We start from the raw sequence: 26443 nt of genomic DNA, 5'->3' as shown, positions 1-26443 counted from the left end.
TTTTTTTTTTCCCAAATGCTATCTCATTTGATCCTCATGACAACTCTGTAAGGTGGGTGCTATTATCTTCCCCATTTTGTGGTTGAGGAAACTGGGACAAACAGAAGCTAAGTGACTTGCCCAGGGTCACACAGGTGGTAAATGTCTGAGGTCAGATTTGAACTGTCTTCCTGACTCCAGGTCCAGCACCCCATCCACTGTGACATCTAGCTAATAATAATAATGGCTGACATTTATATGGATTTTAAGGTTTACAAAGCACTTTACATATATTATTTCCTGTGATCCTTACAACAACCTTGTGAGGTAGATGCTTTCATCATTCCAATTTTACAGCTAAAAAAACTAAGATTGAGTAGGTAAGTAACTTGCAGGAAGTCACAGAGCTAGTAAGTTGTAGGAGGTAGGATTCAAATGCATGTCTGGCAATTTCAAGTCCAACCATCCATCTACCATGTACTCTGCCTCAAAATGGGCAGAAAGTGCTGCAGAAATTCAGAAAAGATAATGTTTTAGGCCAGGATGGAAAATGTAGCATTTAAATTGGGTCTTAAAAGATTAGGAGGCAAAAAGGAGGGTGAAGGCATTATAAAGACATGGAGACAAGAAATTCCAGGAAATTTGGATGTCTAGAGTTCAGAGTTCCTGTAGAGAGGTAGAAGGACAGTCAAGGAAAATGATAGGTTTGAGGCCAAATGGTGGAGGGCTTTGAATAGCAGACTAACAAGCTTGGACTTTTCGCTCTAGTCCAGGGCTTCTTAACTTCCTTGTGGCATGGATCCCTTGGGGAGTTTGGTGAATCCTTTATCAGAATAATATTTTTAATGCATAAAACAAAATACATAGGATCATAAAGTAATTGTCATTACAAAGGAATTTTCAATTATATTGAAAAATAAGTACCAAAATATTTTTTAAAAAATCAAGTTCATGAATCCCAAATTAAGAACCCCTACTTAAGCCAAGGGTCCCCAACATTTTGCCAAAGAAGAGTTACTTTTAAGTTATCCAAATTTTCATGATCTGCCGATACAGATATATGACTGGGGGTGAGCAATATAGATAAAGATGGGGATGACCAATACAGATGTATGAGTGGGGGTGAGCAATATAGATGTAAGAATAAGGGTGGACAGAAAATTAATCACATTGCCCCTATATTAAAAAGTATTTAATATAAATAAAAGTTTGCATTAATTAGAGGCTCAGCATTGTATATCATCCAACAGATTGTTCAAATTTAGCATGTATTTGGTGAGAACAAATTTCAAGCAGAAGGAACAGCAGGAAGAGGAAGAGAAAGAATGAAATAGAAATAAATATAGCCTAAAGGAAAATGGTAGAAGAGAAGAAGGAAAAGGAGAACTAATAGAGAGGTAGCTAACTGCCTCTCTAGTTCTCTACCATCTCATTGTACAGATAGGAAAAATGAGGCTGAAAAAAGGTTAGATAACTTGCCCAGGTAGTAAGTAAGTGGTCAAGTTCACATTCAAGCCCATATTTCTGACTCTAAATCCAGTTCACTAACCACCATATGAGTGAATGAATGAGGTGGGAGCACTGTTCCCCACTCTTTAGTCCAAAAAATCCTGGGAGGGTGGGCTGGGGAAAGCACCTCTTCTTCCTCCCCCATTTTTTCCCTTTCTACTTCCCTTTTGGGGCAGCTAGGTGGCATCGTGGATAGAGTGCTGGCCTAGAGTCAGGAAAACTCATCTTCCTGAGTTCTAATCCAGCCTCAGACACTTGCTAGCTGTGTGACCCTGGGCAAGTCACTTCACCCTGTTTGCCTTAGATTCCTCATCTGTAAAATGAGCTGGAGGAGGAAATGGCAAAATCTTTGCCAAGAAAACCTCAAAAGGGGCCACGAAGCTGAAATGACTAAACAACTTCCCTCTTCCTGCTCTACTATCACTCACTCTATTTCTTTCCTCTTTTTCCTCCTTAAAATTTGCTCTCATCAAATACGCACTAATACAATATGTCCCAGGAGTGTTAGTGTGATCTTAAGCTCTAATGAGTTTGCATTCTTTGTCTTCTGTACAAAGGGATATATCACTTTGTAAGCTCTGATGAGCTTAAGGCCACATTAAGGTTTCTGAGACACACCATCTAAAAATGTAAGCTGTTACTGTTATTACTGAATGCATACTATATACATTGTGAGGGATGCAAAGATATACAGGATGAGTAGGATACAATCTTTCTTTGACTTCACAGAGTTTATCATCTTGGACGAGGGGTGGGACAAACACAAATACCTACATCACAAGGCAGAAGGTGCTATAGCGAGTAGAAAGAAGGTTGGATATGTGTGGGAGGTGGCAGTTGAGCTCAGCCTTGGAAAATTATGAGGGATTCTGAGGAGAGGTAAGGGAGTGTATTCTAGGCATGGAGGACAGCCTGGATGGACTGGCTAGTCCGCTACTTGAATTAAAGACAGAGTTTCACAAAAACTCTATGTTTTTGTTGTTGTTCAGTCGTTTGAGGCTCTTCGTGACCCCATTTGGGGTTTTCTTGGCAAAGACCCTGGAGTGGTTTCCCATTTCCTTCTCCAGCTTATTTTACAGATGAGGAAACTGAGGTAAATGAGATAAAGTGACTTGCCCAGGGTCACACAGCTAGTAAGTGTCCAAGGCCGGATTTGAACTCAGGAAGATGAGTCTTTCTGATTCTAATCCCAATGCTTTATCCTCTGCAACACCTAGCTGCCCAGTATAATATAATGCATAGCATAGTAATTCCATAATATTCACTATAGGATTTTCTTTAAATAATAGCATCCCATAGAACATTTAAGCTTTTAATAATAACGACAGCTAATATTTATATAGTGCTTACCATGTACCAGGCACTGTGCTAAGTGTTTCACAATTATGTCATTTAATCCTCACAACAACAGTGGGAAATAAGTGCTATTATTATCATCCCCATTTTACAGATGAGGAAGCTAAGACAGACAAAGGTTAAGGACTTGCCAAGTGTCACATAACTAGTGTCTGAGGCTAGATTTGAAATTAAGTCTTCCTGACTCCAGTTGCAGTGATCTATCTCCTGTGCCATGGGGAACAGTCTTGGCAGATGGTTATTTGTTAATTTTTTCAATGTACATTTATTAAGTGACTTCTGTGTGCAAAGCACTGTGCTTGGTACTTACTGAAGTCAGGAGGCAGCACAGAAATTTAGAATTAAAATAATTCTAGGAACCATTGCCAACTGAAGTTCAATAAATCAGAAACTAAGATAAAGTAGCCCTTGAAATGTAAGGTGAATGGGAGAAATTATTCAACTTATAAAAACTTGATTTAGTCACAGCTTTCAGGAACTGCTGCCTAAACAACACAATATATATGCACCTATAAATCTGAGAAAAAAAAAAACAAACCTTGAAGAGACGTGAAGAATTTTACAATATTTGGATGTTTCATCTTTGCCAAAAGAATGACTTCTTTCTTTGAAGCTTCTTTTTCTCGATGAGGCATCTAAATTAGATTTTAAAAATAAAGTTTTGGTTCTTTGGTTTTTATTTTTTTAGCTTAAATGAAAAAAACAAACAAACAAACAAAAACAAGGAACACACCTGGTTTAAAGATATTACAAGTGTTTATTCCCTGCCACACCCCCAATCAGCACCCTGTGGACTGTGTCCCTCCTTTTAATTTGCAAAGCCTAGTATATTGGCCAACCCATAGTAGGCAAATGGATAAGTATTTGTTATAGTTATTATGAAGAAAACTAATATTTCTGGAGAAGCCTTTTTATATTGCTATGAATATTAATGAGAAGATATTGCATCTGCTGGAGTTATTTCTATACTTGCTCATCTTGTGCAAACAAAAAAAAAAGAATCTTGGGAAAAAATGTAATATACAAAAAAAAAAAAGACACTGAAAAGTGTCAGGCAGCAATGCAGATGCTGATGGTTGTTATCTCTCAAGCTCCATGACACCCTCCCTTCCTCAGTGAGCTCAGCTATTCTGTCCTGCCCATTTCCTGTTTTCATACTAGAGGACCCGAACTTTTCCAGTCATTTCACACTCTACTCCCCCCAAGTACTTTATTTTGCTCCAACAGTGCTGGACTACTTGATGTTCTTCTTCCTCAAATACAACACTTGATCTCCTTTTCACTGGCTATTCCCCAGGTTGGGTCTCCTCTGTCTCTGTTTCTCTGACTTCCTTCAAGACTCAGCTCAAATTCCTTTCTGCAGAAGCCTTTCCTGGTCTTCCATCTCATTATATGCCTTGTATGAACACAGCTATTTATCTGTTATTTCCACCACTAGAATATATGCTCCTTGAGGGCCGGGACTGTGATTTTGTCTCTCTTTGTATCCTCAGTGCTTAACATAGTGCCTGGCACATGGTAAGTGCTTAATAAATGTTTCTTGTTGTTGAAAGGGAAAAAAAAAACAGTTGGTTACACATATAAATATAAATCTAATGAGATCAAGATGATTCTTTAACTCTGGATAAAATTCTCACATTCATTATTTTTTTTCCACTTAACAGTATTTTATTCTTTCCAATTACATGTAAAGATGGTTTTCAACATTCATTTCTATTAGATTGTGAGTTCCAAATTTTTTTCTCCCTCCCTCCCCTCCCCCTTCCCCAAGACAGCATGTGATCTGATATAGGCTATACATGTACAATCATATTAAACATATTTCCACATTAGTCATGTTGTGAAAGAAGAATCGGAACAAAAGGGAAAAAACCACAAGAAAGAAAAAAAACAAACAAAACAAAGAGAAAAGAGTATGCTTTGATTTGCATTCAGACTCCATAGTTCTTTCTCTGGTTGTCTCATATTCATTATTAAAGGGATGATTTGTGAGCCCCTAAAGTAAAGCAGTAATCACTATGAACCAGCTTGGACTGATCAACAAAAAGTCCGACTAACCTCACTTCCTTTTTTGATAATCACTATATTGGTACAACCATAGAATTCAGCAGAGTATTTTACAAGTCTACGGGTTATTTTTTCAGGCAAAATGGGAAAATATGGGTTAGATGTTAATCTAGTTAGGTGGATTCAAAACTATCTGAACAACCATACCCCAAGAGTTTTTTTTCCATTGTTATTACTTTCACATTTTTATTAAAGATTTGGATGAAATCATAAATGGTGCAGTTATCAAGTTTGCAGATGGCACAAAGCTGGGACACATATTGGCTGACAGAACTGACATCTGGGAAGATCTCATTTGGCTAGAATAATGGGCTGAATCTAAGAAGGGGAAAGCTAAAAGGGAAAGGTGCAAAGTGCCAAATTTGGATTCAAAAAACCAAGAGCACAAAGTACAGAATTAAGAAGGCATGACTAGATGACAGTTTGTGTGAAAAAGACCTAGGATTTTTAATTGATTACCAATCAACAGATCAATTAACAGGCATCTACTTATTTAGCATCTACTATGTGCCAGGAAATGCATATACAAAAATGAAAATGAATCTTAGCCCTTAGGATGCATATTATGCTGCTGGGGTTCTCACCCCACCAAAAAAAAAAGGTAACCAGGATGGTGAGGGAACTTGAAATCATACTAAGGGGTTTGAAAGAATTAGCAGTGTTTAACCAGAAGAGAAGACAAAGAGCTGCTTTCAAATAGAGGACTGTCTTGTCAAAGAAGAATACTTGTTTTGCTTGACCACAAGAGACAGAACTGTGAAGAGGCAAATTTCAGCTCAATATAAGAAAAAAAAAGTGACAAAGCTATCCAAATTCTAAATGGGCTGCCTCAGGAGGTAGTGAGCTCCTCACCACTAGAAGTCTTCAAGAAGAGGCTAGAGGAAGATTTGTGGAATATGTCCAGGAGATAATTCTTGTTCAGGTTCTGATTGGATTGGATGGCCTCCAAGATCCCTTGAGATGCTGAGATTATAGTTTTTTCATCTAGATTTTCTTGCCTGGGAATAAAATATGCCTCTTGCCATCTTACTTTAGCCCTCTCTCTAACTTTTGCCTCAATGAAGTGATTCTGTCCTATATTTGTGAACAGATGTTTCACAATCACTTGTCTCCAAAGATTTCTCATTCTTATCTTAATGACTTTAGATGAGCAATTTTTCAATCAAACTTTAATGTAACATGATGTATTGAAATAAACAAAAATTTGTATTTTGGAGTGTGGGAGTAAAATTCTACCTATTACTGAAAACACACAGCATGCACTTTGGAGAAATAACAGAGCTAGCATTTCCCTAATTACTGGAATAAGGTTACACAGGTGTTTCTTCCAAAGTAAGAACAGTTGGTCCGGTCTTGCTCTGTAAGAAAGATACAGCTTGCTTGTGCTCAGGGCATTCTATTAAGTCACTAACATAGCACTGGGGAAATTCTTCTTACTGTGAACAATGGTATTTCCTGCTAAACAAAATAAACTCCATCAAAACAACAAAAACATTATTATGACAAAGCTAATAATCACCAATGACTAACCTCTCACAGAAATGTGTAGATATTGAGAATCAACACAACCTCATTTGGTATAACATTAAAAAATTATAACCCAAAGTATTTTACTCAATTGAAAACCATCTAATTAAAATTATCAATAATAAGGAAAGAGGAATTAATCAAAAGCTTAGGCAAAAGGAAAAATATGGTTTCAGTAAAATTGAAAAATTGAGGAAAAGGCAAAAGAGCAGTCAGAATATTAGGGAACCAATGGAGCAGCAGCTAGGACAATGGAAATAGCACAGCACTCAAGAGTCAAAATTCAATTCGAAGTAGATATAAAGCTTGACTCTATACCCAGAAAGGCCTGGGTTCAAATCTTGCCTCTAACATGTACTGGCTGTGTGACCCTGGGCAAATCACTTAACCCATCAGACACTCTCTAAGACTATAAACTGCAGAGAAGGTGCCAATCCATATTACTAGAGGAAATCCTTCACCAAGAGCTTCCTAAGTCAATGAAATCATAGGCCCATCCCATTCCTATTCCGGACTTATGTACAAGAGGCTACATGGGGCAGCTAGGCGGCACAGTGGATAGAGCACCGGCCCTGAAGTCAGGAGGACCCGAGTTCAAATCCGGCCTCAGACCAAACACTTGACACGTACTAGCTGTGTGACCCTGGGCAAGTGTCACTTAACCCCAATTGCCCAAAAAAGAAAAAAAATGTAAAAAAAAAAAAAAAAAGGAGATGCTACAGGACAGAGAGATGCAAGAACCAAAGTTATAGGAGTTTACACCCAACTGGGGTGAGGATGAAGTGTATTTGAGGCATAAGGAATGGCTAAGACAGAGGCAGGAAGAAAGGAGATGGAATGCCAAGTTCAAGGGACAGCAAATAATGCCATTTGGCTGGACATACTATGTAGTACCTGAAGGGGAGGAATGTGAAATAAATCTGGGAAGGTAATCTAGATCCAGATTAAGACGGGCTTTAAGTGCCAAATAGTCTGGGAGTTATTTGCGTAAGGATGATAATTGAATCCACAGGATTTGATGAAATCATCACAAGAGGGGGTCTAGAGGGAAAAGAAAAAAGGGTCCCAGGACAGCCTCCCTGATCGGAGGGAGTTAATGATGCAGCAAAAGGGACTGAAGGGGATAGTCAGAGAGGTAGGAGGAGGACAAGGAGAGAACAATGTCACAAAAAACAGGATGGAGAGAGCTGATCATGTCAAAAGTGGTAGTAGTTAAGGACGAAGTCACATAAAGAAAAGGTCATCAGACTTAGCAGTGAAAAGACCACTGGCAATTTTTGGGAGAGCATGTTCAAGCATGTGGTAGGGTCAGAAGCCAACAATTCAAAAGTGAATTACTGGGGCAGCTAGGTGGCACAGTTGGATAAAGCACCAGCTCCGGAGTCTGGAGGACATGAGTTCAAATCTGACCTCAGACACTTACTAGCTGTGTGACCCTGGGCAAGTCACTTATCCCCAATTGCCTTAAAAAAAAACAAAACAACTACCTGTGAATGATCCATATTTCCTGACCCTCTTTTACTCCAGTCCCAGGAAATCCATGCTCCATAACTGTTAGAAGGAAGCCCTACTTCTCCTCGCAGTAACAAGCCTCATGCACTGGGTCCAGCCTGCATCTGCCTTCTAACAACAGGACAAAAGGAAGAAATAGATGAAAAATGCAAGAAATAGATTATGAGTCTAGCAGAAAGAGGTGATTTAGGAGTCATTCTGGACGTCAATCATTTGGACATCTGCTAGAGTATTTTCTCTGCCTTTTAAAAACAAAGTAGGGCAGCTAGGTGGCGCAGTGGATAGAACTCGGGCCTTGGAGTCAGGAGGACCTGAGTTCGAATCCAGCCTCAGATCAAACACTTGACACTTACTAGCTGTGTGACCCTGGGCAAGTCACTTAATCCCAACCGCCTAAAAGTAGTTAAAAAAAAAAAGTAGCAAATTGTTGGCTTGCTTTAAGTGGAGAAAAATTTCATTCTTTAAAAAGTAGAAAAAGCAATGAGGGGGAAAAGTTGTTATGGACTGGATTCTGGTCAGTAAGTCAAAATTCACTGCAGTAGAAATAATGGAAATCTTGGGAGGAAATACTCCCTTGTCTTATAATTTGTGATAAATAATAATAATAATAATACTAGCATTTAGACAGTGCTTTAAGATTTTCAAAGCACCTTACAAATATTATCTCATTTGATGCTCACAACAATCCTGGGAGATAAAGGATATTATGAACCCCATTTTACAGATGAGGAAATGGAGGCAAACAAAGATGAAGTGACTTGCCCAGGACCACACAGCTAGTTAAATGTCTGATGACAGAATTAAACTCAGGTCTTCCTGACACCAGGTCCAACACTCTATCCACTGAACCATAGCCTAACCTGCAGCCTAGATTTTGGGAAAGCAAATTTCAAAGGGTTCCATTTCAAAGGGTTCCAAGATAGGATAGGATTCCATGAACTAAAATTCTGTAGAGGAAACCAGCCCAGGGAGGATAAGAAACTCTCAGGAATAAAATTTTGAAAATATAGAAAGAAATAATCCTGATGAAGAGGAGAAGGGAGAAATGAATGATGAAACAGATGTGGATGCACAGGGAACTCATCAACCACTACAGATTTAGAGGGATGGTTTGTTTGTTTGTTTCATTTACGTACTTAAAATAGCAACAAGGGCAGGTATTGGAGGAAGAATAAAATGGTTCCAAAAGGAAACTTTGAAAGAGGAAGGGAAAGATACACTGGGAAATGTAGGAGATGTAAAAACAAAATATATCAGGCAGGTAGGTGGTGCAGTGGATAGAGCTGTGGCCTTGGAGTCAGGAGGACCTGAGTTCAAATCCAGCCTCTTGGACACTTGACACTTACTAGCTGTGTGACCCTGGGCAAATCACTTAACCCCAACTGCTTCACCAAAAAAAACCTAACTCTATATATATATATATATATATATATATATATATATATATATATACATATAATCTCAATAAAAATTACTTTTATGTCCAATGAAGAGTCAGAAGATTAGAATGAGCTAAGAATGGTAATGAACACTGAGGACAACCAAAAAGGAATATTTTTTAAGCTATATTAGGAGGATATTGGAGAATTTAATCCAATTCAATTGAACAAACATTTATATGGACATATTATTTGCAGAAATTATCCCTGCCCTAAAATAGATTACATTTTAGGTTTGGATCTTAGGTATCCAAACAAATAAGAAGGTGAGTTAATACTTGATAATCGGTTGTTGGATTGAGCACTAACTAAGGGGATCAAGAAAGGCTTCCCAAAGGGTACTGGGATTGCTATGTGAAATGAGCCTCAAAAGAAGTTAGAGGTGAAGGGAGTGCATTACATGCAGAGAGGACCACCTGAATCAAAACATGGAAGAAGGAAATCGAATGCTAAATTTGAAGATTAGCAAGTAAGCCAATTTGGCTGGAATGTAGGGGCATATGAAAAGGAATCACATGAGATATGTCTCAAAAGGTAAGCTTATGAAGGACTTTAAATGCCAGGTTTGCATTTTATCCTAGAAGCTTAAATAAGGAAGCACTGAAGATTTCTGAGCAGGAGAGTTGTACAGTTAGACCTATACTTTTGGAGGATTACTTTGGCAGCTACTCAGAGGCTGGAGTGAAGAAGAGAGACACTGGAAGGTGGGAGTTCAATTAAGATATCATGGCCATCATCCAGGTGAGAAATGATAAGGACCTAAACTAGGGTGATGGCCAAGTGAGTAAACAGATGGATGAGAAAGATGTTGCGGGGATAGAAATGACATGGCTTAGGAGGCAAGGTGCTTTATGCTTGTCCAGATGCCTATAGAGCATCCAAGGGAAGGTGTCCTGGAGGCAGCTGATAATGATTGGAATTCAGAAAAGAGAGTATATATACATAGATAGATATAAATAGAGATGGATAGATACAGATAGAGATAAATAGAGATAGATCTAGATAGAGACAGAGATATAGATAGATAGATGATAGATAAATAGAAACAGAGATAGATCATAGATAGAGGATACACAGACAGATAGCTAGATTGACAGACAGACAGACAGATGATAGATAGATAGATAGATAGATAGATAGATAGATAGATAGATGGATGGATGGGATCAAGAGAAATATACCCCAAAGAGATCAAAGAAAGATGGAAAAGGCCAATATGTGCAAAAATATTTATGGCTACATTTTTGTAGTGGCAAAGAACTGGAAACATGGAAGGGTATAGGGCTCAAGGGCACAAATGCAGGAAAAGATTGATGCTTAGGGTAAGTGGGGCAGTGACAACAGATGATATAGATAAGGGAAAATTACCTCAACTCAGCTTTTATTTTTCCGGCCCAAGGAGAATGGTGTTTGGATTCAAAAGGACCAAACAAAAAGAAATGGTTAATATGAAATTCAATTCTATTCAACAAAATAATTAAAATTGAAACCCAAGATAATTAAGTAAATAATGAGAGCACTTAGCTTCCCAGGATGAGTTCAGCTAATCAGGCCCAGGGCACTGGAAGAGCTGGCCAGAAGGTGCCTCAGGAAAAAAAGAAGGAAAAATGTTATACCAATTTTCTAAGAAAAAAAGGAAGATAGTGGAATTGGCACACAATAAGCTGATAAGCTTGACTCAAAATTTTGACAAAGCCCTTGTAAGTATTACTTTAAAAATTGTGTGTGAACATCTTGAAAAGGAAGCTGTGATGTCAAACAAGAACAGGTCAGTTGTGTGTTGGTCAGTTTTGATAAGCTACTTTCCTTTTTTATTTTTTGTTACAAGGGATGGCTCAATGGGTAGGGGAGGGAGGGAAGTATGTTTTAGGAAATTAAAGTGATTTAAAGATAAAAGATAAGAAAAATGCTTAAAAAATAATTCACATGGAAGAATCCAATTATATTAAACTGTGGGAAAAAAAACCCAAGGAAATGATCATGTCAGACTCCTCATTTTCGCTTTTCACAGTTCCTAAGCTGATAGCTCAGGGGAATATTGTACATATGGTTTAACCTGGACTTCTAGCAGGCATTTAGCAAAATTTCTCATACTATTACTGTGGATAAGAAGACATCTGGTGCAATGGTAGTACAGTTGAGTGAATTCTGAATTGAATAACTGAACCCAAAGAGTATGCAAAAAAAAATGGTTCATCGGAAACAATGTAAAATTTCTAGGAGAGTCCCTCCAGGGAGCTGTCCTCAGTCATATGCTATTCATTATTTTTATTAACGATTTAGATGAAGACATAGATGGCATGCTTATCAAATCTGAAGATGACACAGAGTTAGAGATGGATAGTTAACATCCTGAATGACAGGATTAGTATCCAAAATGATTTTAATAGGCTCAAATGTTGGAATAAGTTGAATAAAGGAAGTGAGGATGTTTAGCCTGGAGAACTGAAGACTCAGGGAGAACAGAATAGGTATCATCAAGTATATAAAGGGTTACCATTCAGGAAAGAGATTAAATAAAGTCTTGCGTGACCTCCGAAGACAGAACTAGTAACCAAGTAAAGACGTCAGAGAGAAAATTTTAAGTTGAATATAGGGAAAGACTTCCTAACAAAGCTATCCAAAAATATAATCAGCTGCCTTGGTGATCCCATCAGTTGTCATGGGTTCCATTATTTCTGTGAAGATGTCTCTCTTGATTCTCAAGTCTCACGTCACCAATTACTTTTTGGACAGCTGTAACTAGACATCCCATAGGCATCTCAAACTCAACATGCCCAAAACAGAACTTTTCTTTCTCTACCTAAATCTTCCCATCTTCCAATCTCCCTATTACTGTCTAGGGCACCACGATCCTCAAAGTTACCTAGACTCATAACTAGGTGTCATCTTTGACTTCTCACTCTAACTCATCTAACATATCCAACCCATTGCCAAATTTTGTCACTTCTACCTTTACAACATACATACATACGTACCTACATACATATATATATATATATATCCCCCTTCTCTGCACCCCCACAGCCATTACGTTAGTTCAGGCCCTTATTATCTCTCACCTGGAATACTGCAATAACCTACAAATTGGGTAGCTATTTGGTGCAGTGACTAGAGTGCCAGGCCTGAAGTCAGGAGACTTATCTTCCTGAGTTCAAATATGGCCTCAAACACTTACTAGCTGTATGACCCTGGGCAAGCCACTTAATCCTGTTTGCCTCAGTTTCCTTATCTGTAAAATTAGCTGGAGAAGGAAATGGCAAGCCACGCTAGTATATTTGCCAGGAAAACCCCATATAGGGTCATGAAGAGTCAGACATGACTGAAAACAACAACAACAAACTAATTAGTCTCCCTTTTTAACATCTCTCCCTACTCCAATCCAACTGCCACTCAATTGCCAAAGTGATTTTCCTTAAAAAAAAAAAAAAAGGCTGCCCAATTCTAAAACACTTGTGGAAAATGCTACCCACATCCAAAGAAAGAATTGATGGAGTCTGAATACAGATTGAAGCATATTATTTTCACTTTCTTTATTTTTTGTGGGTTTTTTTTCCCTCTGCAAACTGTTTCTTCCTTCACAACACGACTAGAATGGAAATAGGTTCTACATGACTGCACATGTACAACTTATATCAAATTACTATCTTTGGGAGGGAGGAGGGAAAGGAAGGAAGGAGTAAATTTGGAACTCAAAATTTTATAAAAGAATGTTAAAAATTGTCTTTATATGTAATTTGGAAAAAAATAAAATACTATTAAAAAAAAAGGTCTGCCCATGTCACCCTGCCCCTCCCCCACTCAGTGAGCTCCAGTGGTTCCCTGTTACTTCCTGGATTAAATATAGAAACCTCTGCTTAGCGTTTAAAGTTCTTTATAACCTGACCCTTTCCTACCTCTCCAGTCTTAACCTTCCCTCCATGTTTCTTTGATCCAGATACTGGCCTATCTGCTGTTCCTCACACACTCATCTCTGTGCCTATACATTGGCTGTCCTTCAGATATAGAATACTTTCACTCCTCACTTCCACCTCTTAGTTTCACAGGTTTCTTTCAAGACAGCTCAAATCCCATCTTCTGCAGGAGGTGTTTGTCTCTGAGATCACCTTCCATCTACTCTACCTACTCAACATCCATATGTTCTCTCCCTCATTAGAATGTGAGCTCCTCCAGGGCGGAGACTATTTTAACCTTTCTTTGCATCCCCAAGTCTTAGCACAGCACCAAGCCCATACTAAGTACTTAATAAATACACATTGACTGACTCATCAGTGGGTTTTCGTTCACTTAAGATATTTGAGTGAAGAACAGAGGATTTTTTCTTAGAAGTATTGTACAGAGGAGTCTGGGTTCGGCTAGCTGCTCTCTAAGGTACGTTCTAATTCTGACCTTTTGTGATTCTGCGAATACCATTATATGGTAAGGAATCCTATACTGTCATAATGACACGCCAGAGCACTTTGAAAAGCATATACTATGTTTCCAATATGTAAACTCTGACCACAATGAACTCATTGACAATAAGTCCTATTTAATGAATATATGTAATGAGTATATATGTGTATATGTGTGTATGTGTGTATATGCACACACAGGTGGGTTTGCTCCAAAATGATTATGGCATGTAAAGCACATGTTATACAGTTATATTTCTCAGTTAATGGTTGAAATACATGATTAAATTTTTTTTGATACTACATTACCAAATATTGTCAATGTCAGCATATAAATTAAAAGTGTTTTACTTTATAAATTTACCTTTGTTAAATTGATTTCCTTTATAACACATTGCTGGTTGTCCATCTTTCCTTTTGCTAAGAATGCTCTCCCAAAGGCTCCTTCCCCAATCATTTTAATTACATCATATTTATCCATGGTTTCTGGTGTAGAAAAATGTCTGGAATGAAAAGATCTTAAAAATAATTCATACATGTTTTATAGTGATTAGGAAATTAGATGATTAATAAGCTTGTAGCAATAATCCTCCCGCGAACCATTAGCAAGCAAACTGAGGAAGTCTATTTTATGGGAAACTCAGGGAAGAAAAACTCTCCCAGCCTAAGACTCTCTGATAACTGGCCTGGCTACACCATACCTAAAAACAGATTCATTTTGCTAAAATGTCTTTCCTTCCAAAGTTGAATTGCAGCCTGATATTTAAGTTTCTTTATGGAAATGAAAACTTACTTCCATAAAGAAAATTAGCTACATAAGCTTACACACACACACACACACACACACACACACGTGTATGTATTGCCTCTTTTTGTATTCCCAAGGCTTACAAAAGTGTTTGGCACATAGTAGATGCTTAATAAATATTTACTGATTGATAGATATATTTCACACATATACACACACACATATGTACATATATCAGTGCAGGATAGTTAAGCCATTTATCAAAAAGGGAGAGTCAGGCTGGGAGAAGCTTTCTTCACTGTTGTTCAGATGTGTTTAGTCTGACTCGATGACTCTTTTGGGGGTTTTCTTAGCAAAAATATTGGGGTGACTTGTCATTACCTTCTCCAGCGGATTAAGGAAAACAGGTTAAGTGATTTGCCCAGGGTCGCACAGCTAGTAAGTGTCTGAGATCATATTCAAACTCAGGTCTTCATGACTCCAGGCTCATGCTCTACTGAGTGACCTAGCTGCCTTTTAAGGTTTCTATAAGACAGACTTCCTTAGCTTGATGATTCTCCCAATAATTACCCCATTTTACCACATAATCGTCGCACCCCAGTTTTGTTTTGTTTTGTTTTCAGTTCAAAGATTGGTTCATAACCTTTCATTGCATTGTGTTCAAATGATATGATTCTGTTCTTCATGCCACTTAAAAGGTAAACAGAGCAGCAATATATTCACCAGTGGCATAGGATATGCATTTATCTCTTGAGCATTGCAAGCCCCAATTCTCAGTGCACACACATTGTCAATATTCAATGTTAATGTATATTCACGAATATTCCATGCATCTTAATCTTACACCAAAGACAGTTTGGTAATAAATTATTTTTAGGTAATACTGGCACAATTAAAAAAATAACACATAATGGTCACACCCCACTTTTTTGCAAAAAAAAATTTGCCATAAAATCTGCAACAATTATGTGGTGAAATATGGTATTGCTACTATATATACACACATAGCAGCTAGTTGATGCAGTGGATGGAGTGCCAGGTCTAAAGTCAGGAAGACTCATCTTGAACTCAAATCTGACCTCAGACACTTACTAGCTGTGTGACCCTGGGCAAGTCACTAAACAATGTTTGCCTCAGATCCTCAGCTGTAAAACAAAATGGAGAAGGAAATGACAAACCACTTCAGTATCTTTGTCCAGAAAACCCCAAGTGGGGTCAGGAAGAATCAGATATGACTTAAACAACTGAACAACATATACACACACACACACACACACACACACACAGAGACAGAACTGGGGTTGATATTTTAGTATTTTTATTGTTCTCCTGCATTCTTCTAAACAATCATATTTGTGGATGTGAGCTACCTGTGTGCTCTGTGTGTGTGTGTGTGTGTGTGTGTGTGGTTCCTAGTGCCCTGGCTCTGCTACCCAGGAGCAACGCTCAGGTTCACAGATACTGAGCCCAGGAGTAACCCCCACAAACACACCTCAACCCCACCCATGATGCTTCAAAAGCTTTCAGAGGGAATCTTCCCTGGGGGAATCCGTGTCAGCTTGGAAGTCACTATTTTCTTTGGAATCCCCCACCCCCACCCCCGGAAGGAAACTGCTGGATGGACAACCCGAGGTTTCCCATCAATCTGGGCGACGCTATGTCTGGGGCTTGAAAGCGACGAAGCCTCCGGCGCTGGACGACCCCCGCAGCAGCTCTAGGTAGCGTGCCTGCGGACTGTTTCCCGTTGCCATGGAGACCGAGTTCTGCAGCCTCCCAGTCTCCCTTTGGAGGCGCGACCCTCGCCTGGTTCTCCTCCGCCCCCGCCCCACCTTCCAACCCAGACGAGAGCGCGCCCGTCTCCCCCTCTCCCCCCTATACAAACGTCGGGCTCGCCCCCAGTTCACCTGCTCAGCTTCTCTTCGAGGCGGCTGCGGCTGTGGCCGCGACAGACGAGCCCCAAGCCTGGCCGCTTAGCTTGCCCCACAGCGCCCCCGTGTGGCTGTGGGGAGGAATCCGACGAGGTGATGCCTGATAGGGGCTTGGAGCAAAGCCAAGGCGTCATCCTGCACAGGAGAGCGGGGCAATAACGTACCTGCTCAGGGAGCAATCGATCCCCAGTCTCCGTGCTCACCTGCTCCTGGGCTGACCTTGCAAAGCGCCGGTAATACAACTTTTAGGACAAGCTTGACCTGAGAACCCATCAGGAAAGGTAGTGAATTAGGCAACATTTCTATCTGTCCTCCTCCACTCTCACCCTCAACATCTCTCAGGTGGGCAACAGTGTGGTGGAAAAAGGTCTGGATCTCGGGTCAGAGAATTTGGCTTCAAATCCATTCTGTTGCTGTGTGACCCCGGGCAAGTTACTCAACCTAGCTAGGCCTCAGTTTCCTCATCTGTAAAACGAAGAAACCAAGGTGCTGGCCTAGACGGCTTCTAAGGTCTCTCTTCCAGCTCCAAATCTATAATCCTAAGATCCCCCTCCCCACTTCTTGTAAAAATGTTACACATATAATGTTACACTCAGACCTCATTGTATTTACATTTCAATAGGGTACTCTTCGAGATCTTAAAACCCCAAAAGAATGACTACTATGGGTGGGATTCTAATCAAGATGATTTACAGATACTCACCTGTTAAAGAAGCTGGGGAGCCTACTTAATGGAGAGTCATTGATGATAAATGAGGTGTAATGGAAGTACCTTGAAGATATTTGAGGATACTTACAGACGTTCTGTAATTGGTACCTGTTCTGCTGACCTTGTGGTGGACAGCAGCCTTTTTGATTGGCTGCAGTTGCAGAATTGGGACTGGCCCTAACCAGCCTTAACCTCTCTCTCTGCAGATCTCAGCTCTTGGTTTGGCTCCCTTGATGATCTGGGGAGAGGAAATCCTATAAGGGGAGAGGCTTTGGGCCCTCTCCTTCCAAGACCAAATGTGCCCCCATGAATTTGGCATCGATTCTTTGCCTGCTCAATATTTTTTCTTTAGATTTAGATGAAGGGATTAGAGGCTGTGACCTTGTGAGTTTTGAAGGGTCAGGAATGTGAGCCATCCAGGAATTAATTTTTTTTACATGATGGACTTTACAACCAGCCCAGAATCAACACTCAAGGAGTTACCTTCAGGACCCAGCCCTGCAGTAACTGAGGCAGCGGCAATATCATACACATATGGACATGAACTGTTAGACTCTATCATCCCTCTCACTACACAACCTGCCCCCTCTCCTTTTCCAGTTACTTGTTTCATTTATAGTGAAAATGCTAATATGAATATGATTCAGTTGTTTTAGTAACACCTTTGTCTCTGGACAAAGATTACACATTTAGATCAAGCACCTGAGGAAAAATATGAATTAGGCGAACACCTGTACATGATCAAAAAAAAATTGTGATTCTTAGCACTTTAGCTGAGGCAACTTTGGATTGTGGACTATTTTTAATTTTTTTTAATAGGCGGCTGTAGTATTTACCACTTTGGCATGGAATGGGTAATGTGTGGTAGCCAAAACACATTTTAAAATTTATCATCATTAGCTAAGTCTAACCAAGGCAAGAAGAACCTACCACTTCCCCTCTAGTATATATTTCATGCATATTATCCAAATCTGTGTTGAACAAACGCCAAATATAAGTTCTGAATATCTCCATGATCAACCTAATTTTTCATAAGCTAACTTTCTCCCTCTCCCTCTCCCTTTCTTTCTCTCCCTAGGTTGCTGGAGTATTTGGATTTTAATGTTTTTTTCAATCACCATTAGTTGTTGTAACACAATGTGGAATGGGAATCAATTTTGTTGTTAAGTTGTAGGTAGCTAGCTAATAGTATAAATTGCAAGGCTCAATTTTTTTTAAGGCAGTAGCTGGAAATGGGAAACACTTCAATTGAACAATTCTATAAAATTTATGAAGTGATTATTATATACTAAGTGCTATGCTAGAGGGTTTATAAAGACAAACAGGACTCCTTCCAGGCCCTTCAATTTATAATCTAGCAGGAGAAAGAAGAAAAGATGCACAATAACTATAACACAAATTAGAATATAAATACATAGGAGCGTTATAAACAAAGTAATCAGAGACAGTAAAGATTATGTTTACCTAGAGGGATTAAAGACAATGCAAGCCAGGAGTTATGAACAAAGGTGCGGCAAGACCAGATCTTGGGGTGGAGGAGGGAGAGAGAAGTTGAGGAGACTGATTTTGACTTTGCTTTGGAGGTAGGGAATTGCAGGATGAGTGCAGGGTATAGCAAGTGATTAATCCAATTTGGGCAGAGTGTCTGACAAAACTAGAAAGGATAGTTTGGAGCCAGATAGTGAAGACTCTTGAAAATAACCTTATTTGGATTTTATTCAGTAGGTAATAGGGAACCACTGAAGGTTCTTGAGTAGTAGAAGAGTGTGATGAGATCTCTGCATTGGAAACACCAATTTAGCAGAAGTTTGTAGGAAGAATTAGGAGAGGTCATTGCAATAGTTCAGGCTAGGCAGTGGTAGGAGAAAGAGAAAGGAGCAATCAGGTGGGAAAAATAAAATTAGAACTGACAGGGAGCAGTCTGGGTTGAATTCAAATCACCTAGCTATGAAGAACTATGTCCTAAAGTCCTGAAGGAACAGGATTGCTGGGTTGCTGACTGATCTTTGAAAGATTATAGAGAATGGAATGGGTGTCACAGAAATGGAAAAGCAAAAAATGCCCCAATTCACAAAGAAAGATTATGGTGTCTGTAAACTAGAGGCCAATGAGCTTGATTTCCAAAATCCTGGCAAAATTGTAGGATGTAATAAATGATGATTATTGACTATCTTGAAAATAGAGTGATCATGGAGAGCCAGTAGGGCTTCATCAAAGGCAAGTTATGACAATTCACTTTTTATTTCCTTTTCTCACATAATTAATTGACTATTAGAACAGTGGAATGATGTAGTTTCCCCAGATTTTGCATATTTCCACAAAGTATTTGACAGATTGACTTATTCCTTCCCCAGTATTGTTGATCTTAACTCTTCTCCTTCCCCATCCCTGCCTGAGTTTGATGTATTTCTATATTAAACTCTGTGTGTGTTTACTCTTCTACTCAGGTCGGTTAAGAGTGAGGTTCATCTGATGCCCCAGCTTTCCACTGCTTCTCTCCGTGTTTGTATACTTTCTCATGCACATCATTTATGAGAAAGAACAAATCCTTTCTGCCCTAGTAAATTTCCTTTTACTCCCCCTTATTTTTCCCCTCTTAGAATAGAATCAATATACCCCCAAGTCATGTTTTTCTTAACTCATTCAGTACCTCATGGACACATTAAGGTTCTGGAAAGACATTTATTTCTTCTCCTACCAATGGAATATTTGCTCTTTTCAATTACTTGCATAAATTTACCTTTCTAGGTTTCCCTAGACTCCCGTATTTCTGTTTCGGTGTTCTGATTCAACTCTGGTCTTCCTGTTAGAAACGTCAGAACATCTTCTGTTCCATTTAAGGTCCATTTTCTTCCTCTAGGATTATACTTGACTTTTCACAATAAGTTATTTTAGGTGGTGTACGTCTCTCTTTTTCTGTCTTCTGGAATATCATAATCAAAGATCTCTGGTTTTCGGCAGAAGCTGCCTTCTCTTGTGTGATCTTAAATATGATTCCAGAGTACTTGAATTGCTTCTTTCTGATCACCCTGATGCCTCTCATAGGCAGCTAGATGTCACAGTGGATAGAATGCTGGGACTGGAATCAGGAAGACCCGAATTCAAATTCCACCTCAGATACATACTAGTTGTATGATCCTGCGTGATCACTTAACCTCTGTCTGCCTCATTTCCTCAACTGTGAATTGGAGATAGTAACAGAATAGTGTTGTTGTGAGGATCAAATGAGACAATATTTGTAAAATTCTTAGCACAGTGCCTGGCACATAGCAGGTGCTTAATAAATGCTTATTCCCAGGGCAGCTAGGTGGCATAGCGGATTGAGCTCTGGCCTTGTCAAGAGGACCTGAGTTCAAATCTGGCCTCAGACACTTGACACTTACTAGCTGAGTGACCTGGGCAAGTCACTTAATCTCAATGCCTCACCAAAAAAAACCAAACCAAAACAAAACAAAAACTTAAAAAAAAAAAATAAATGCTTATTCCCTACCTTCTTTCCCTCAGGGAAGCCCACCACTCTTGCGACCTTCTGACAGAGAATCTTGCAGACTACACATGATCTGTCTGTCTTCATGCTAGCACTCACTCGGCTGGAGAGATCCCCTTTCTTATTGCCTCAGGCTTCTGGCTGACTTTTTAATGTAGTTTTGGTATGACTTACTACAGCTCTTCTTTGTTACTTGATCTGGTTGCAAACCTGAGGGTGGAAGTTGGGTGGTCTATCTCCTGTTCAGGCAGCCATCTTGGTAGGAAGCTAGATGCCCATGAGGGTTTTTTTTTTAATCTTACTGAAATATCTTGAAAATAAATAGCAAAGTGTGCACAAAAAATAAACTACTCCACAGTTATTCTAATGCAAGAAACAGAAACTTTTATTATGAAAAAAGTATGAAAAGGTGACCAAATATTTTCAGAAAAATCATGAAAAATTATAATTTCTCCAAAACAGATTATAAAACAGAGAAACAGGTCCTTGGTTACAGATGAAATGAGAAGATTATGCTGAAATTGTACGTACTTTTAAATAGTTTTCAGTATTTAAAAAAACTGAAGGCTATCGGCTACATAGTCTGTCACAGCCTACTTATGTATCCCTAATTCCTAATTATCTCCTACCTACTTCAGTTTCACCATGGCACCTCCCCTAAATCCTTGATCCTCAGCTTAAATACCGTTTTTGCCTAACCAATTCCCTGTCCCAATTTCAGACTTGCTTTGTTCCTACTTCTAAGTCCAAGTTTAGTACCATCTGCTTTGCTCTCTGATACCTAATAACATCCTTCTTCTGTCCTACTCTTCCTTACCTTCACACCTGACCTCTGATCTGATCGAGAAATTCAACTCACTCTCATCCTCTTATTTCTGTCCCATCCCTACTGGCTCCTTGATGTCACGCACCCTTCACACACAAAAACATAGCACTGTGCTTTGTACTTCAGAATGAATCATGAGATCATTTGACAGAAACGTCCCTGCAGAGTGGAAAGAACACTGTTTCTTCACATGTTGTCTTCTCCATGAGCATGTGAACTCCTTGAAGGCAGCGATGGTTTTTGCCTTTCTGGGTAAGCCTAGCACTTAGCAAGATGCCTGGCATGTAGTGAGCACCCTTAATAAATCCTTGCATGCTGATGGACTGACCGACTGACTTGGTGACATTATAGTCCCAGCTCTCCCGCTGTGCAATCTGGGCCAAGTCACAACCACTCTGAGCCACAGTTTCTTGACCTATAAAATAAATGGACTAGACTGGGTCTCCTCGGTCATTCCCAAGATCTAAAATTCTATGATTCTACTGAGACCTTAACATCTTTATGAATTTATCTTTAAAATTACATCATAGCAAGACTGTAATCATTACTGTGGTGATCATCACGTGGCTTCTCTATTCTTGTCACATTCCTTGCTCAGCCATCACCAATGATTTTCCCATCGTCAAATCCCCAGCAAACACCAGGGGAAATAGCCACCTGAGCAATTCAGAGCAAACATCTATCTTGTGTCCACCATGTGCCAGGAATCACAGATGATAAATACAAAGAGTCCTTGCCTTCAAATAGCTTGCATTCTACCAAAGAATACTGCAGTCCAAGAACTGTCTAACTGCAAAATATTTTATCTTTCAAGAACTGACAGTAACAGAGCTTGATTTTCCTCTCAAGGATTCGTCCGTCCTTATTCTACTTCATTGGTGATACTCATGTCCTTTTCTTTTTTTCTTTTTTGTTGGCAAGGCAATAGGGGTTAAGTGACTTGCCGAGGGTCACACAGCTAGTAAGTGTCAAGTGTCTGAGGCCAGATTTGAACTCAGGTCCTCCTGACTCCAGGGTCAGTGCTCAATCCACTGAGCCACTTAGCTGCCCCCTATTCTCATGTCCTATTTTCATCACTCATGCCTAACCTCTGATGTGACCTAGAAACTTGTCCTACTCTCATCCGCCTATTTCTCAGCCCACTCTCATCTTCCTATTTCTGTTCCATCCCCACTGGCCCTTTTGTCAACTAATGGAAAAGATCCTATTACTTAAGAACAAATGCACCACTAAAAATACATCCTATTACACTCTCATAAAAATGTTATGGAGTATAAATACATAATATGTCAAAATCTTGTTAATAAGTAGCAACACTATCAAAATACAGGGCTCTCCCCTACCAAAGTATTTCAGGATTAAAAGTACATTGAATATCGAGAAAAGAAATCTCAAGATGTTTTCCCAGGATGGCACCACTTCCCTTTCTGACACATAAAGAAAACCATTTATATGATGCTGTTCTAATTAGAAGATTAATACAGAACTAACATCTACTTCAAAAACCCACTGGGGTTCTAGATGTATTTTCTGGTGATATTCATCAAACTCCTCATCTTTAATATTCACAGCTTTTATCTATTCTGTTGCCAAAGTAAACTTACACAGTGTTGATTACTGAATTTAACAATTCTTCTGAATCTGCTTAAAAAACATTTCTTTTGGAATTATTCATGATCCACACACTTTAATTCAGCTCTCCTCTTCAGTTCAGATACCCAATCTGGGTCATCATCTTCTTCTTCAAAATCCCTACATGTGAGAAATGAAAATAAAAAGTCTTCATCACAGGCACTCAAATATTTGTCTGTTTAATACAAGATAACACAACCATCTAAAAAAAAGCTTTATTCTGCTCTCTTCCACCCTTTATTCTCCCCTCTCCTGACTATTAAATGGGTCTTGAGGAGGTAATAGAAAAGCTCTACTAAAAGTCCTTTTACTATTTCTATTATAATTTTTTATTCCTAAATATTTAGCATGCAAAACAATAGTGAGGAGTATAAGATTTGAAAAATTAGATACACAGATCCAAATCAACAATGGAATGAAATTCTGTATCTCAGCATTATTTTATTCCTATAGGGCAAAATATCATGCCAGTATTCCGCAAGGGTGAAAAACAATATTAAATCCCCATGTTCAATGTGAAATTATTGTGTAATACTTCTGTTAAAGCAAACACATGCTAACTAAAATTTTCTAGATTAGTTTGAACATACGTGTCTTCTTCATCTAATCTAGGTTCAAGCCTCTCAGGGTCCAAGATGATATCGTGATCTCCATCTACACAATCTGATGTTTCTGCTTCATCAGAAAGAGGTCCTTTCAGAAAATTATCTGAGCCTTCAAAAGATTAAAAGAATAGCAACTCTTTAAAAAAATTTTAATTGTTTCATTCATACATATATGTATATATATGTAGATATAGATATATACGCACAGATACATACATCATATATATGTATATATGTATCTCTTTGTGTATACACACTCACACACAATATATATTCCCAACTAGACCATAAGATTCTTGAGGGCAGAAACCATGTCCTTGATTTCTGTCTCCCACATATAGTGCTGGGAATATGGTAGATACTCAAGTAAACACTTAATGGTTGGCTGATTGAGGAATGTTATTTCTCCCCCCAAGAACAAATGACTCAACTAGGTTTCCATGACTGTTTCCAAGTAGACATCATTTCCTTTAAGTGCTATTTAAATAAGTATTAAAATGAGAAAAGGACTGCAAGAATATATCATAACTGCCTACGTATCATGAGTAACTTACAATGATTGTTTCTGCTTACTAAGTTCTTTCAACCAAGAATTTTAAAAAGTATTTTAATATGGGATCTTTGTTTAAAAGATGAAAATGATGAAGTACAACACAGTTTAATCCCTTTCCTTAAATGATATAATATAGGTATGGGATCAGGAATTATAACTCAGGCTCTTGACTGCTTTTGACTCAAGCTTCTGGATAACAAAAAATTCAGCCTGAGAAAAGGCAAATCCTATTACAAATAATACAACAAAGAGTTGCCTTGTCATTATCTACTCTAGCATGGAACTTGATATAATAACAACCTTGCTTGGAGCCTGTCCAAGGAGGTTTAGTTACTGGAAGTACTAGGGGGAAAAAAATCCTCCTTAATATCCTCTCACATATAGAATCAACAATTTGCAGAATTTTAGAACTGGGCCTTCAAAGATCATTTAATCCCAACCCCTAATTTTACCTTATAGATGAGGAAACAAACTAAGGGGCTTATTCATAATCATATAGATAAATGGTAGAACTGAGGCTGAAACTCGGATCTAACTCTTTATCAAGGGCTGAAATTCTTTTATCTAATCATAATTGGTTGTCATTCCATCTCTCTACCTTAAGACTTCAAACTCTATACTTCATCCATACCATGATCTGTAATCCCTCAACCTCTCAATTGGGCCCTCACTGCAGCAAGGCAATCCTCAACAGATTCACTGTCCAACTCTCCACAGCAGCCCCTCTAAACCTTTTCACCTCTTCCCAATCCTCTAATGGCCCTCTCTCCCCCAACCCTTTGAGCTGAGAACCTTGCCTCATATTTCACTGAAAAAACTGAGGCTATTCGCTGAGAGCTCCCTCTTCTCCCCTCTTCTTTGTCTCACATCATTCAGGTGCCCTCTGATAGCCACTATTTCCTCCTTCGGACTCACATCAAAAGGTAGCCCTTCTCTTTGCCAAGGTGAATCCCTCCATGTGTACAAGTGATACCATTCCACCCTGCCTTCTCTGATGGCTTGTCTCTATCATCCTACTCTCTCATTTATCTCTAATCTCTGTCTACTGACTGCTCCTTTATTGCCTTCAAACTGTATCTCCCCCAAACTTAAAAAACCCATGACTTGATCCATCCATCCACTTTAGCTATCATTTAGCTATCATCCTATGTCTCTCCTCCATTTTCCAGCTAAAATCATTAAGAAAGCCATCTATAAATGTGTCTTCACAATCTTTCCTCTCATTTTCTTCTTCCTCTCTGAAGTCTGGCTTCTACATTATGTCTGGCACAGAGCTACTATGAACAACCACATTTTGTCAAGGTTCTTGTTGATTATTATACCAACCACCACACACACACACACACACACACACACACACACACACACAAACCCTAATTTTAAAAAATCTCCCAAGTTTCTATTTTTGGCTTACTATTTCAAACAGTATTCAATAAAACAAAATTCTAGTAAAATAAAATAAATTGGACTATCCATTGGAGTTCACCACAGTTTGTTCTGAACTGTAAAATATCAATACTAAGGTAATCAAATTTTTATTTGTTAAAATAAGAGGGATTAACATATCCTCTTAAAAGGACAGCAGTTTTATGATCCAGTGAATCAAATAAGCAAAGGAGTTAATAAAATAAATGTAAATCTGTAACAGGTTTTCCTGAAAATCCTATAATTTCTTATTGCATTTTAACTGGGATATGAAAATTGTCTCTGAATACTTTAAAATGTTAAAAAAAATTCTAACAGATTTAATTTCTAAGCATTTATGCGAGTATATGAAGAGTAGTCATTAGTTACCTGATTTATATATTGTATAAGTCTGAAATGCCAAGCTAAGGTCAGCATTCTTAAGGATATTCAACAAAGTTTCAGGAGATTCTTTGAGCCACTGCTTCCTGGTATTATTTTCACTGTACTTTATTACAGATCCACCTAGTTAGGGTATGATCACAGGATTGGTATGCATTAAAACAATTGCCTGACATGGAACATAAAATGCATCTTTCAAATCATATCTCAAAATTTAAAAAGGCACTGTTTTTACCCTTTTAAAAACTTATTCCATATTCATGAGCCATACTTAAGTTGACATTGACACAATGACATCAGAAAAGCAGGTTACCAAAGAATTCTTAGAAAGTCCTATATAAAAATGGTTAATTTTGATTATATTAA

At 38.6% G+C, this 26443-nt stretch overlaps 2 protein-coding genes across 5 annotated transcripts in view; both read right to left on the bottom strand.

Annotated features, from left to right (window-relative positions):
- The window catches only part of NEK5 (NIMA related kinase 5), a 75860-nt gene extending 59411 nt beyond the window's left edge, over window positions 1-16449 (bottom strand). Inside the window, exons 1-3 of the mRNA XM_027856913.1 lie at window positions 16436-16449; window positions 14148-14301; window positions 3383-3479 (exon numbers count right to left, since the gene is read on the bottom strand). Of these exons, the coding sequence (XP_027712714.1) occupies window positions 3383-3479; window positions 14148-14264 (214 nt within the window). The 5' untranslated portion in view covers window positions 14265-14301; window positions 16436-16449. The remainder of the gene's footprint in view (window positions 1-3382; window positions 3480-14147; window positions 14302-16435) is intronic.
- Window positions 16450-22461: 6012 nt separating this feature from the next.
- The window catches only part of NEK3 (NIMA related kinase 3), a 34080-nt gene continuing 30098 nt past the window's right edge, over window positions 22462-26443 (bottom strand). For all 4 annotated transcript variants that reach the window (XM_027856895.1, XM_027856898.1, XM_027856896.1 and 1 more), the window contains exons 14-16: window positions 26066-26200; window positions 23704-23827; window positions 22462-23233 (exon numbers count right to left, since the gene is read on the bottom strand). In XM_027856895.1, coding sequence (XP_027712696.1) covers window positions 23149-23233; window positions 23704-23827; window positions 26066-26200 — 344 coding nt within the window. In that variant the 3' untranslated portion in view covers window positions 22462-23148. The remainder of the gene's footprint in view (window positions 23234-23703; window positions 23828-26065; window positions 26201-26443) is intronic.

Source organism: Vombatus ursinus, unplaced genomic scaffold, assembly GCF_900497805.2.
Source record: "Vombatus ursinus unplaced genomic scaffold, bare-nosed wombat genome assembly UNPS02011700.1, whole genome shotgun sequence".
Classification (NCBI taxonomy): domain Eukaryota; kingdom Metazoa; phylum Chordata; class Mammalia; order Diprotodontia; family Vombatidae; genus Vombatus; species Vombatus ursinus.
Note: the sequence above shows the minus strand (reverse complement) of the source record. Positions and strands in the feature narration are given on the sequence as shown.